This window comes from Styela clava, chromosome 13, assembly GCF_964204865.1.
Source record: "Styela clava chromosome 13, kaStyClav1.hap1.2, whole genome shotgun sequence".
NCBI classification, from domain to species: domain Eukaryota; kingdom Metazoa; phylum Chordata; class Ascidiacea; order Stolidobranchia; family Styelidae; genus Styela; species Styela clava.
Genome location: NC_135262.1, coordinates 19,317,809 through 19,331,047, shown reverse-complemented (window position 1 = coordinate 19,331,047; position 13,239 = coordinate 19,317,809). Strand labels below are relative to the sequence as shown.

The following is a 13,239-nucleotide window of genomic DNA, read 5'->3' as shown; positions in this document are numbered from 1 at the left end:
CCGGCTACAAAAATACGTTTCTTTAGATTGCTAATCTAACCCAACTTTATAACAACATCAAATTCAAAGGTTCGTTGTTGAAAATTTGAACTTGTTGACTGTTGACTCTCCCTTTTTTATGTAACGACCGGCGGAAATTGTATCTAACGGTGCCATGGTGTCTCAAAACATTTCATCTAACCGTGTATAATAACCTCTAAAGTCCTCACTGACTTTGGTTGTCGGCCACTGTCTTAGATGGACTTCAGTTGACATTGTTTTATGTACGACAACGATTTATGTGAATAAAATTGGAGATAATGATGCACGCAACGAATTATGAAAATAATTAGCACAACTCGCGTGAAGTTGAATACGAGTTGCCACTGTTTCCCAGCAATTCAGCGAACTTAGCCACCATAACAAAGAAAATGAACGAACATTTGGAAATATATACTATAGTTTAAACGTATTCCAACCTAATTTGTTTTTAATAAAAGTCTTCGAAGCAAATATTAAAAACGTGAAAATTAAATTTTTCCTTTCCGGCTATTACTTATTCCAGGTTAGGATTACATGCCATCATGTTACGATTATTACACGGTTTAAAACGGTGAAGTGTTGTACGTTTGTACAGCAGTTTAAGACGATTGTATTGGTGTATGGATTTTAATTGCTGCCTCACAATGATATGGGGGAACCTGATTTCATACAGTCCCAATTTTCCCGTTTGTCATATCCGTGCTAACTTTTAGATGGCAAATTCAGATAACAAATATTTGCGTGTAGTCGTTGGACGAAGAAAACTTGGCAACGTTATATCTAAACGAAAGTTTACAAGACGCCATTTTGGACAACGTGCTGATGTGCTGATTGCCAAGAATATTTATTTTTAGGGTGAAAAAATTAGTATCTTTGAAACATTCACACTTTTTTCGAAATTGATTGCGTGTTATTCGTTCAATAGACATTTAACGGTTGACTGGAATATCATTTTATGGATTTTTTGATAGTTTTTTCAACCGCAAGTTTAATTTCAATGATGGAAATATTGGCAAATGGATTTGTTATTGACAAAGTCCGTTGAAATGAACGCATATTTATGAATACAATTGAATTAACAAAAAACAAAGCGATTGAATCTGGATCCAAGCCTATTTTTTCTGTTGAGTTTATAATATTTTAAGAAGCTTTCGCCTGAGATTCTCTGCTGTTATTTACCAATATTGTGGCAAATTTAATATATGAGTACAAAATCCCGGGATATTTTGACTGGAAAACTGTTTATTTTAATTCCTTTACGCTGCCAGTTCATCAAAATTATCCCATAAAAGATAGTTATCAGAACATTCGATCTTACCTATTGTGAAAAACACTGACTGAAAATACAAATACACAAGTTATATAGAGCTACCAGTACACTAGTCTTTCCTTGATGTTTGATACGAGACACTAAGCAATTTTGGTGATGACTTTTATATTTGTAAAAAATTTTATTCAATTGAGAATTCGACCAACCAAAAATGATCCAAATCACATACAAAGGAAGGTAGTAGAAATCGTTTTGATAGTAAACACTAAGCAATTTTGGTGATGATTTTTATATTTGTAAATATTTTATTCATTTGAGAATTCGACCAACCAAAAAATGCCCCAAAATCATAAAGTAGTGAAATCATTTTGTTTTCCAACATAATATTATTATAATCCTATAATTCATTTATGAATTTTTTCAGTTTATGAATAATATTGTACAAAACAAAAGTATATATGAAATAATTCCATCACTATGAAATCGTGATCCGCAAGCATATAAGTAACAGAGTTTACCAATATTATTTCTTAAAATTAACCAGAATGAGTTTATATTTAAAGTTAGTATCGCAAGTTTATTTCAAAATGTGATGTTGTTATATGAAATCTATGCCGTGCTATACAAAACACATTTGAATAGAAAATTTTAGTTTGAAATGCTTTGTAATTAATAAATAAGATATGATAATAAAAAAATTGAAATAAAGACAACTTGAAGTCAGGTTGTATTCACTAACGTAGCGAATGTTGTAAAAATTCAAAATCGAACTTTCAGTGGATTGATTGACTAGCCAAACCATTCTTATCTCCATATTGTCGCCATATTGATTTTTGTTTTCATACCCCTATGCCAGAAGCTTCGACTCGAAAGGTAATGTAGAGTTTTTCTCGAGAAGCTATGTAAGGAAATATACGTAATGACAGCAAATTAAATGTATTGTCTTTACTTCTTGTATTTCAATCGAGGTTACTGCGGAGGTAGAAATAGAAGATCCCGCGAAACCGGTACGTTTCTTCAGTGGGTGATTAAGAAAAATTAATTAATTGAAGTTATCCACAACAATGCTGTTCAGCATTTCAGCCGCTTAAATCGTACGAACGTACAAGGCACATTTCCCGACAAGTCCAGCAAAGTTCTTCATAAAGCTTTTCTGTTGAAATAAGTAAAAAGAGTAGGTAAAAAAGATTTGAAAAAAAAGAATGATAATAATTTAAAAACTTATTTAAAACTTCTTACGTCTTTTAGCTGACTTGAAATGTCGCCTGCAGCTCACGGCAAATTCGGAGTTTTTCGTCTTGCAGAACTTACGGCATTTTCCTGGGTTTTTTAGCACTATGATCTGAATCATCCTTTTCTGTAAATCAATGTAGAAAATCATAGCATTACATAAAAATAGCTATCAAATTGTGTCAACAAAAGCCTCAGTCTGCCAGAATTTCACTTAGATGGAAAACGCAATGTGTTGCGCGGCAAACAGATGGTTCCCAATGGCTGATCTGTTGTTTTGCTATTTTTCTGCTGCATAATCGCTTAGTACAAAGTTACGTTGTTTAATCAGGCGATTTGTCTTCCGTTTATAAATTGGGCGTTTGACAAGTATGATTTTGATTGCCGGTGGTAACCACACTTCTCAGGTTCCGAATCGTCGCAAAAGCCTTTCGTTTATTCTCGCAAGTGACATCTTAAATTTGAAAACCTACGCGTTCGTGGGACAAACACACTGTTCCCGAATAAAAGTGAACAATGTTACATGAGTATTATCGTACTGGACAAAAAATAAATAAAAAATATCTTCAAACAAAAAGGAAACATATGAAGCGTGTTGTATTTCATTCCATTGTTCATTCTGCACTGTACGTCTAGTATTGCAGTGCTTTCCGACAGACAAGAACGTTACTAAAATTTAGGCTATACCGCTGAATAATGATTAAGGTTTACGTTTGAATTTGAATGGAAAAAATATTGTCAAATGAAGGGGGAAAATGGAAAACGCCATATTATTCAAAATAGCACTGAAAGCTCCAACAAAGCCCAGAACGCAATGATTTACTTCGTATGCTTCGGTAAGGCGTAAAATGACCAAGTGTGTAAGCGTGCAACTTTCAGAAATTTTAATTTTGAGTCTAAGAAAGCAATTTCTGTGGTCTTCCGTCGCAACTCCAGTTTTGTGTTTGTTTTCAAATCCATATTTTGAAACCTCCCTAGTCCCTACTATTTCCCTTCGCTTCCCCACAACCTACCACGTTTTATCGAGTCCATTGCTTTTGTATAGGTTACAAGAAGCGTGGTAATTTACTTCCAGATTACCAAGTGTTGGGTTTCATAAAATAGTTTGAGAAGCCACGCTCCAGATTATCACGGTTAATCACTGAACAATAAAGTCGTTTTTCCGTCATTTACCAGCTTCTACCAGATGACACAGCAAACAAACTAAATCATATAATGGGGTTTTCAACGCCTTGCGGACAATTGGATAACCCTTGTGAAGGACCATCACCGCAGCGGTGAAATTAACCGCTTGTTGTTTGAACTGTTGTTCTATGTTTTGGGATTATTTTGTTCTAGCCTGTGGCCAAACACTGAAGTATGTTACACAAACACAGCTTGCTATTTCCTGTTTCGTTCGTTTCAATATTTTCTTCCCGGTCCGCGAGGTAATTTTATTTGATGTTAATTGTCCGCTGGGGTAGAAAGATTAAGAACCAATGTACTAGAGCTATGTATTCGACTCGAATCCTCGGTGTCAAAGAGATTTATCCTATATTTTTTTTACTCATAGGAGCTCTGAGAACTCATAGGTCAAAAGCCAAGTACATTTCAATTATTTTGGAATCTACTTTGCATTTCATACACGTTTTTTTCCTTATATATATATAATTGCCTTTTTGAACATTAAAATGTGGGTGTATTATTGAGCAGCGACAGTAGAAGTTCTCTTCGTTCTGTTTTATACTTGAAGCAAAAGGTATTGGGCAATTTACATATATTCATTTATTCTAATTCTATATATACACTACCTGCACGTTCACGCCATTTGTGATTTTTGTCGTTCTTCCATTACTTTTTTCAATCAACTTTGACGATTCAGCTTTTCCAATTGATATGATAACTATAAAGGAAAACAGGTAATTCATTCAAAATGTCATTAAAACGTGCATCACAAGCGTGAAACTGATAGATTAGTTGGAAGATGTAATTTATAGATATAATGATATTCTGATGTAGTTTTGTCAAATTCAGTTAAAATTACGACGCGATCACAAAAGTTGATCACCACAATGCAATAATATGATCGTATTATAAATATTATATTGAACTTTGCACGGTGTGCAAAATTGCGACCACATCCAAAGGGTTATATGAATATTTCACTTGATGAATCCACTAAATGTAATGTATAATAATATCCAACTGACACATAAGGAATATTTGAACAAATCAGAATTTATATCTCAAAACGGCTTCTACTTTCTCTTGATCATAAAGATTTCTCGGTTGTATTTGGTCAAATATAGATATTAGGTTAGGCATTCGCAACCGAAATTTTTGTTTTTGTTTGCTCGCTGACCACTGCTGCGATGAGGATATTTGAAATATTTGTTGTTTGAAATGCGCCGCCCGTGGCGTTAAAATTCGAACCAATTTGAAAATGGATATTTTTCACATTAACATATTTCATATTAAAGATATGTGAGCGGGTTGATCTCTCTTGAAAGATATAAGTAGGCAAAATATGTCAAATTTCCCACAGATACACTGTATAGAAAAAAGTAAGTGTACTAGCGAATTTTAGGTTATTGAAAACCAACTTTTTTGAATGCTATTTAACCTAAATGAGTTCATTCTGGATCGCTTATTCGTAAAGCACAATGATTGCCATTGCGAAAAATTTTAAAATCATTCAATAGTCTCTGATTTTTTATTTGTTTTATATTTTGTATAACTGCTGGATGATAATGTTCACAATCTATCCAAAGAAAATTGAAATTCAGTTGAAGGACATCTGTATTGTTTTTATAAACAGATCTTCAAATTACTTTCGTGAACCTACTTCCTCGCTTCTCCTCTGCCAAAAAAGGAAATAACAGAAAGATGAATTTAAATGTTTCAAATTTGAAACAGCAGAAGGTTGACTTAATTTCCCTTCACCACGGACAGACGGATTCAAAGATTGAGGTTGTAGCAAACAAAGTTATGAATCTGAATTAAAATATGTGATAATTCATTACTCACCGATGGCAACCATAAAACACAGAATAGAAGCGAATTTCATTTTTCTTTTGTTATATTTCCGATCTTTCTGGAGGCAAAGCAAATTCAATTTTAGTACTATATAGTTTTTTTTATTTATTTAATATCAATGTCTAAATATTTCGTTTAAATAAATATTTTCAAAACTAAAATTTGACAACATATCTTCATTAGTATTCACAGTTGCAAATAGTGTTATTTTAAAATACCGTTTCAAAATTATGATAGAAAACCAGCCGCCATTGTATGCCATATCTTCAATTTTATTATATTCTAAAATCTAAAGGGATTATCAAACTTTTTTGAACCACGGAACACTTTTTATATTATACATTTGTAACTAAACTAATGAAAAATCCATTTTTTTTGTGAATATACAATTCAACTATAGCCAATAATTATCCGGACAAATTTTGGCATAGAAACAAAAATTCTTTAAATTTAAACCACAAAACGTTTGAATACCAATGGAAATTATCAGATTATAAGCAGATTATAAGAAGCATTGAATGGCATTGACATTTTAATGTAATAACTGGTTTTTCTTCGATGAGCCCATGTCTTATTTCTGGCATAGATTGAAGATAGGCAATCGCGCACTTCCTCTGCCCATTGTCGACAAATTTGTATGACTACCGATAACTTAATTTCTGTTATGATATTTTGAAGTTCGTACTGTTGATCCATATTACTACGCAACAGTATCATCTTAAGATCCAAATACTTGCTTATTGATTCGTTACCATACGATATGCCAATCGAAAAAAATTGTGAAACAATAATTTTTCATGGAACGTCTGTGTACCATGTAACACCGGTTAAAAATCACTGTTCTGCGGCATGGCCTTTTCTAGATATCTGATCCTCTGCTTCTCTCTTAAACACAATAAAAATAGAAATCTTATAATTTTTCACAAGAGTTCCGTTCTTATTAATATCTTGGTGTTTTATATCGGAATTGATTGCTTCATCCAGTCACACCATTGTGTTTTTACCCTTCCCAATTCACATTTTCTCCTTTGGTACTTTTTCTTTTACGTTCTCTCTAAAAGAATAATTTTGCCATCCTGTCACTTATAACCTCTATCGAATAATTAACAAAAACGTTAGAGGGATCTCGCTTTATTGCAAACGTTTTACATCTGCGGCCCCTTTTTTGCTGTTGAAAATCATGCAAAATGACTCTCTATTTACGTGAAATTCAACCGTGGAACGATTTTGTGGGAACTGTATATAAGTTATACATATGGTTTAAATAAACCCTCGTTACTTGTTTAGTGTCTTTTTGAAACGTCTAGACTTCACTATATAAATCAACACAAACCATAAATTGTCATTTTGAGGGTACCTTATAAACGAGTTGGACTCTTTTACGACAATGTATTGGTTACTCCAACATAACTAGTATATATACTTCCATTACAGTAGTGTTGATGCATGCTGCTACGACATTTCTGTGCCGGATGGCTTTTGTTACTAGAATTTTGTTCAGCCGCTACATCTTGCGGCAGCCTTTGTTTTTCCAATGCCCAAAACATTTGAATCAGAAATCTCAATATTACCAGTTATTGTTCCCACTTCCAAAACACTTTGATTTTCTGAAAGCTGACAGGTTTTTCTGGAATTGCTGAAAATATGATTCAAGGGAATAATTCAACATTGGTAATAGCCATAAGTTCTCCAGAGGCTTCTGACTACTAAGACTTCTTCGTTACTTTATTGAGTGTCTGTGGTGACCTAACTTTGTAACCTTTAAAAGTTATGATTAAATTAGATCAAGTTAATTTTATTTGATTGAATAAATATGGTTTATGTATGATAGCATCTAGCGACAACTCATTGTATAAATATTCTTACTGAATCACTCATTTATAAACAGATGACGATGCAATATTTGCGCATGACCTGAATCGGTCATTAACTGATAAACAACCCAAGGGGCCCACACGTAAATTATGTGACAATCTAATTTAACAAAATTGTTTCATTCTGTGACGTACGTGATTTGTGATTATTGCTTGGTGCTTGAGAAAACAGGTTTCTTAATATATATATTAAAACGGTTTCTCTTTTGTTATAAATATTGGCTTGATATAAGTTGTCAGGAACTACCCAACTGGTTTTTGATATCTTTTTAAAATCGAATCTGAAGTATTGGAAATTGACACCAGCAGCATCAGTGTGACGTATTTCAAACACTCTTTGAGACAGGTGTTCTATTGTGGTTCTAGGGAAATTCTACTCTACCGACCTAATTTACATCGAAATGAAAATGTGATAAACGTTTTGCATTGGTTACATTAAAACTAGCGAAGGTTTATGTGAAAGAATTATTTACAGTGCCGACCGTCTAGCCGAAGATACTCCACTCAATGAAAATGTTTTTACAAACATTTATGATAGAAATAAGGCTAATCTTCAATTGCCCTGTTTTTGTAACGTGATAGTGTTTGTACATCTTATTAACAGACGGCCTTTTGAGTTACATGTCCGTCTAGTTCGATAAAACTTTTGAATAACCATACAAATCGCAAATCACAAATTTATTGTAATTTTTGGTGAATCATCGCACAAGGATAAAATGAAGTCCGGACTCGACGAAACCCGTTTTTAAATTTAAAGTAAAAAGTCAAATCGATTCAAAATTGTAAACGGTTATTAAAAATTCGTGGTTATGACTATCTGTTGTTCGAGACGAGCAGTTTAATCGCGTAAACAATAGTTGTTATACCAGTGACAAACTTGACATAAAACTAAAACTACTAAATATTATATAATCTATAAAAAATCGACTAAGATGCTTTTAATAACTCATATAATCTCGTCTACTGTTGTAATTTGACTGTTTCACCTCGAGTGCCATAAAACAAACAATTAGCTAACATGTACTTATTACAAACCGCAATCGAATCTTAACTTAAGATCAAGGTGGCACCACCACTGAAGTGTTCCAGATAAATTTATTCAGGAATTTTTATTGCGAGTATGTCCGGTATGCAATTAAATTTGGCACAAAAATAGTTTTGCTTATAAATAAGAAATTACTCTCACGCAAAGTGTGGTTAATTTGTCCCTCCGGCCAAATGGTCGTTAACACGGCGCGAGGGATTAAATAAATTAAATATAACTTACCAATGCCCTAATTTATTTTTTTATAATATTTTATTATTTTATTTCTCTTTCTCGCTAATCTCCGCATGATATGCCACTGTGGACAAATTATTGTATTTCGTTTTTAGGACCCGTTTTTTGAGAACCATTTTTTACCAATAAATCCTTACCGATATTTGCGTTTATATTTTCAATATTTCAACAGAACTTACCAACGTGTGAGGTACATGAATTTAAAAAACACAGCTGGCGCAGTAGAGACATGATCAGACCGTAAACAGTAAGCAATGTCATGTTGTTTATAAGTTTCTTGAAAAGCAGATACAAGCGACAATGATATATACAAGTGCTATTAAAACTGTTGGTAACTGTATAAAATAATTACATTACTTCAAAATACGAGCTGTATAAGTTTAGAAGGCACTGTCCAACATTGGATGTGATGATTGAAAACCGTTTTTACTCAAACTATTTTTTGTAAATTAAGTTTCTAAGCATTTTTCATTTCTAAAACACGATGGTGACCTCCGCAATCTTATCAAATTATTCCTAATGAGTGATTGTAATAACTTTGATAAATTCGTGATTAAATTTACAAATAACAAAGTGCTATTGGATTCTCGAGTCAGCTGATGACGTAAGGTTTTGAAGAATTCTATTTTAATACTTATTAGGTTGTTTACTACAACGTACCAATAATAATAAAACGAGAATATCGGTCAGAGACCGAAGACTTATCGATCGAAACTGCGGTTTCAAATCATGACTCTATAGTGACACCGCGTGTCCCATCACTAATTAATTAATAACTCGCTAATTATACGACATAATTCATCCAAAATCAATAGGCTTCTGGTCCGAGATATGATGAACGCACATGCAAAATTTGAAGCAGAGATATCGCCTTCTTGAGATATCGCGTTCATCTAACAGACATACAGACAGACAAATACCTATCAACATACCTACCGATCTTAAGATCGATAAGTAATTAGTAATAACAGTAGTATATTTATATACAGTCTATAGCAATCACGTTTTTGCCTAAATTACAAATCATTTGCACAAGAGTAAATATTTGCTGTTTTGCGCATAAATATTTTATAGTATGTATAATCAATATAAACCTGCGGCCAAAGATAACTTTTGATACAGCAATGTGTTACAGTCGCAACGATTTTGATATTACAACAATACAACTTCTCATACAATCAACTCTATGACGACACCGAACCTTCTTATAATTTCATACTACTCGGCCATCATACTTTTAATGTTTGAAAAATGAATTGAAAAAGACATTATGACGAGCAATTATTTGTGAAATATTATTTGTGCAATTTATGGAAGCTCAATAGAAAAAAAAACAGACTGGATACGTCGTGTTAATATTTAATTATATAGGAAATGGAACGATTTTTTTTTCTTGATTGACACTGCCCTTATTTTTAGTAGGTAAGATACCTGTCCTCAATATCGTCTGACAAACAACGATACACTATTTGTCGAGATTTTGACAAAATTGATGCGAAGTTAAATTATTGTTATTTAGTTTTCTTTCCGATTTCTTAGCAATTATAATTGAAAAACAATCACTTTAGACTGCAAAAGTTCGATTTTAGTCTATGACTAATGTGCAAATAATTTTCACTCGTTTAGTTTTCTATGTCCTAATGATTACCTATTTATACATTCGGCATGGGTGACAATGCCCCTCTCCCCCCTCTGCACATTTTTAATTATTACAACATTAATATTTATTCATCTCTACCTTGTGCTCAGAAACTACGCAGTAACTCGTGTATGCGTGATGTTTATGAGGAGAACTGTTCGGAGTCAGAGGTTCATAAAGTTCACATACATAGTCAAACTGATCTTTATCGTAAGATACCTATAATCGATCAGTCAATTGTCAACTGGTATAAAGTTAGAGATACAGTGTTTCCTTCTCACAATTCAACATATCTCAGCTTTAAAATATACACAGTAATATTACTAAGATTTCAGTGTAAACCCAGTGACTGACAACCTGCACATAATAATTGTCTAAAAAAGACAAATAGAAATTAATGGACCACACCTACTAAGACGAAGGCGTTAAAGTATAAACTTTTTACAGTTGCTTATTAATAGCAAATGCACTCGAAAAAGAGCAATTCAGAAAGGAAGGTGAATAACAAAACACCGAAAGCTAATAATTGAAATTTATTCAGAGCGTGAAACGAAAATAAAGCAGAATTACAAGAAGATGCTGAAAATTGAGTGTACTTTTGTTAACTTAAGTCATGGGAATGAGCACGTTGAAATATGAAACATGTTTGTATCCCAGTATCACATACTCAAACCAAACACCGATTCGTCAAGATTGCACATGATGGATTAAGCATCCTGATAAAAAGGGTTGACAGTTCAACAAGTGGTAAATTCTCTTGAGCTTAGACTGATTAACAGCCCTTAAAATTGTCACACATGTCAACAAATAGATAGTTAAGTTGAAAATCAGTGACATAACTTTCTGCAACTCAATCAGTTTAAAACATTTTATTCCCGTTAAAACGTCTTTGCGCCGAAATATCAGAGTGAAGCTCTGTCATTAGTATTAGTGACTTAGGTCCCCGGTTCAAAGATTATGCAAAAGGGTATTCGACTGAAGAAGGAATAGTGAGACAACTGAATAATTGTGGTTTTATATGGCCTACGTCATGCTTGGTCATGCTAGTTACAAATGTAAATCATGTGGTATGTGTTAAATTATTTTTTGTGTATACAGGGTAGTGAACAATAAAAAACTATCTTAAGGGCCATAATTCATTCCTAAATTTATCGCATATTCGAATACATGTGACAAATTTGCCAAAACTTCAAATCAAGAAAACGCGAAATATCTTATTTCAAATTAGGGCGTGGAATATCTTACACGAAAAAATTATTTTCGATAATTAATAAACTGTTGTGGAGTTTAATAAGTAGAAATTGATATGATATCACTTTTTTTTTTGAATAAAAGTACTTTTTCTGAAATATCAGATTACTCGGCTTTGTTTTTGTGGACGCTTTTTCAAGTAGGAAAATCAAAAATCTTGGTCAATTAGCAGACTTGAAATGATACGTTATATATGGAATAATCGTCGTAAGAATGATTTATCAGGCAATGGCAAAGTTTATGCTAAGATATTTCTTGATACAATCTAACGTTGTACATATTATCACAGGATACAAGATTTGGGTTCGAATTGAAATGCTATATTTATTGCGCAAAGTGGACTATAGATAGTATTTTGTTAATTTTCAGCCAAATAATAATTTGCTAAATGTAATTTAGTTTCGGGAAGGAAATTTAAAACTAGTTATTTGTTTAAATTTAGAAATAACTTCGGAAGCCAAATATATTATTATGAAATAGATGCTTTAACATTCGAATTTTTAACAAGTTATATAATCTTTTAATTAAGTATGCTATTGAATTTGACTTGTTTGATGAGCCGCGTGTTCTGTGTAGTTGCTTAGCAATAATTAAATTAGTGTTATAATATTATATATACAACTTGGGAACGGGAAATTAGTCACGGTTTCCCCTAAGGTGTTGGATATGAAGATTCATATCAGAATTTTCCGGTCCAAGTCCACTATTCTAATTATAAGATATTGGAAGAAAATTAAGATCCAATAGGACAGGAACAAATTTAACTTCTTGAACAAGTTTTTCTATTTGCAGGTGGCATCTTTTTATATAGTCATTTGGCACCATACTTATTCTACTAACCAATAGAATTTAATATAAAAAAGTAAAGGTGAAGAAATAGCAATTCATTAAAAATCTAGATGGGTTCAATGTTTCGTATAGGCAGATTCAATCATCGGATATATCTAATACATATGATGAAATGGCACACACAAAAAATGGACGATTGTTTATGAAATTTCACCAATTATTTATATTTAATTAATAACTCCGTCTACAAAACGTCGCGAAAATCAGCTTACAATTTAATCAAAAACAAATCGCCCTCAAAGCATTTAAAATGAATACATATAACGAAAAAAGCAAAATTGAGTCAAACTTCATCAGCAAATGTCAAATGTGTATCGCAGCCTAATTATATAAATAAAATTAAATAAAATCTTGAATTATAGGATGGACAGGATTGAGTTACTATTCTACTGGATAGATTCAATCGAAACGTTTGCTTTGTCAGCAATAATTTTGTCAAGAATTAGCACAATTTTAAGGTATACAATTATGTCTTTATTACACATATAACAATGTTCGTGAGACACTTTCTGTTACATCGAGGATCGCATTCCCTTGATCTCCTGTAGTGACGTAAACATAGCGTCAGTTGAACTTGTGGAATAATTTATTTGTTATTGTTGACGCCGTAATTTTCCATGATTAACAGTGTAGTCGCGAATAACAGTCTGAACACTTTATTACCGAATAATTGAGTAAGTCTTCGAAGGCGATTGCTTGCCCAGACATGTCTCGCTTGGTCAGGAATATTCTCGTTTGTCAGTCAAGTCCAACGACTAGGTCAAGACACACGATAATCAGCAAGTTCATTCCTAAACTTTGGCAGCGACGA

The 13,239-nt window shown here is 32.7% G+C and overlaps 1 protein-coding gene across 1 annotated transcript; it reads right to left on the bottom strand.

Moving 5' to 3' along the window:
- Positions 1–1,463: 1,463 nt before the first annotated feature.
- On the bottom strand, positions 1,464–5,700 carry LOC120333232 (uncharacterized). Its single transcript, XM_039400598.2, has 4 exons — positions 5,528–5,700; positions 4,312–4,403; positions 2,531–2,648; positions 1,464–2,444 (listed from the first exon to the last, which is right to left on the bottom strand). The coding sequence occupies exons 1-4, from the start codon at positions 5,565–5,567 to the stop codon at positions 2,371–2,373; spliced, it is 324 nt and encodes a 107-aa protein (XP_039256532.2). The 5' UTR covers positions 5,568–5,700; the 3' UTR covers positions 1,464–2,370.
- Between the last annotated feature and the right edge of the window lie 7,539 nt (positions 5,701–13,239).

Coding starts and splice junctions, on each gene's coding strand:
- LOC120333232 (XM_039400598.2), bottom strand. CDS start 5,567: ATGAAATTCGCTTCTATTCTGTGTTTTATGGTTGCCATCG. Junction 2,649..4,311: donor CAAATGGCGTGAACGTGCAG/GTAGTGTATATA, acceptor ATTGATTTACAG/AAAAGGATGATTCAGATCAT. Junction 2,445..2,530: donor TTTCAAGTCAGCTAAAAGAC/GTAAGAAGTTTT, acceptor TTATTTCAACAG/AAAAGCTTTATGAAGAACTT.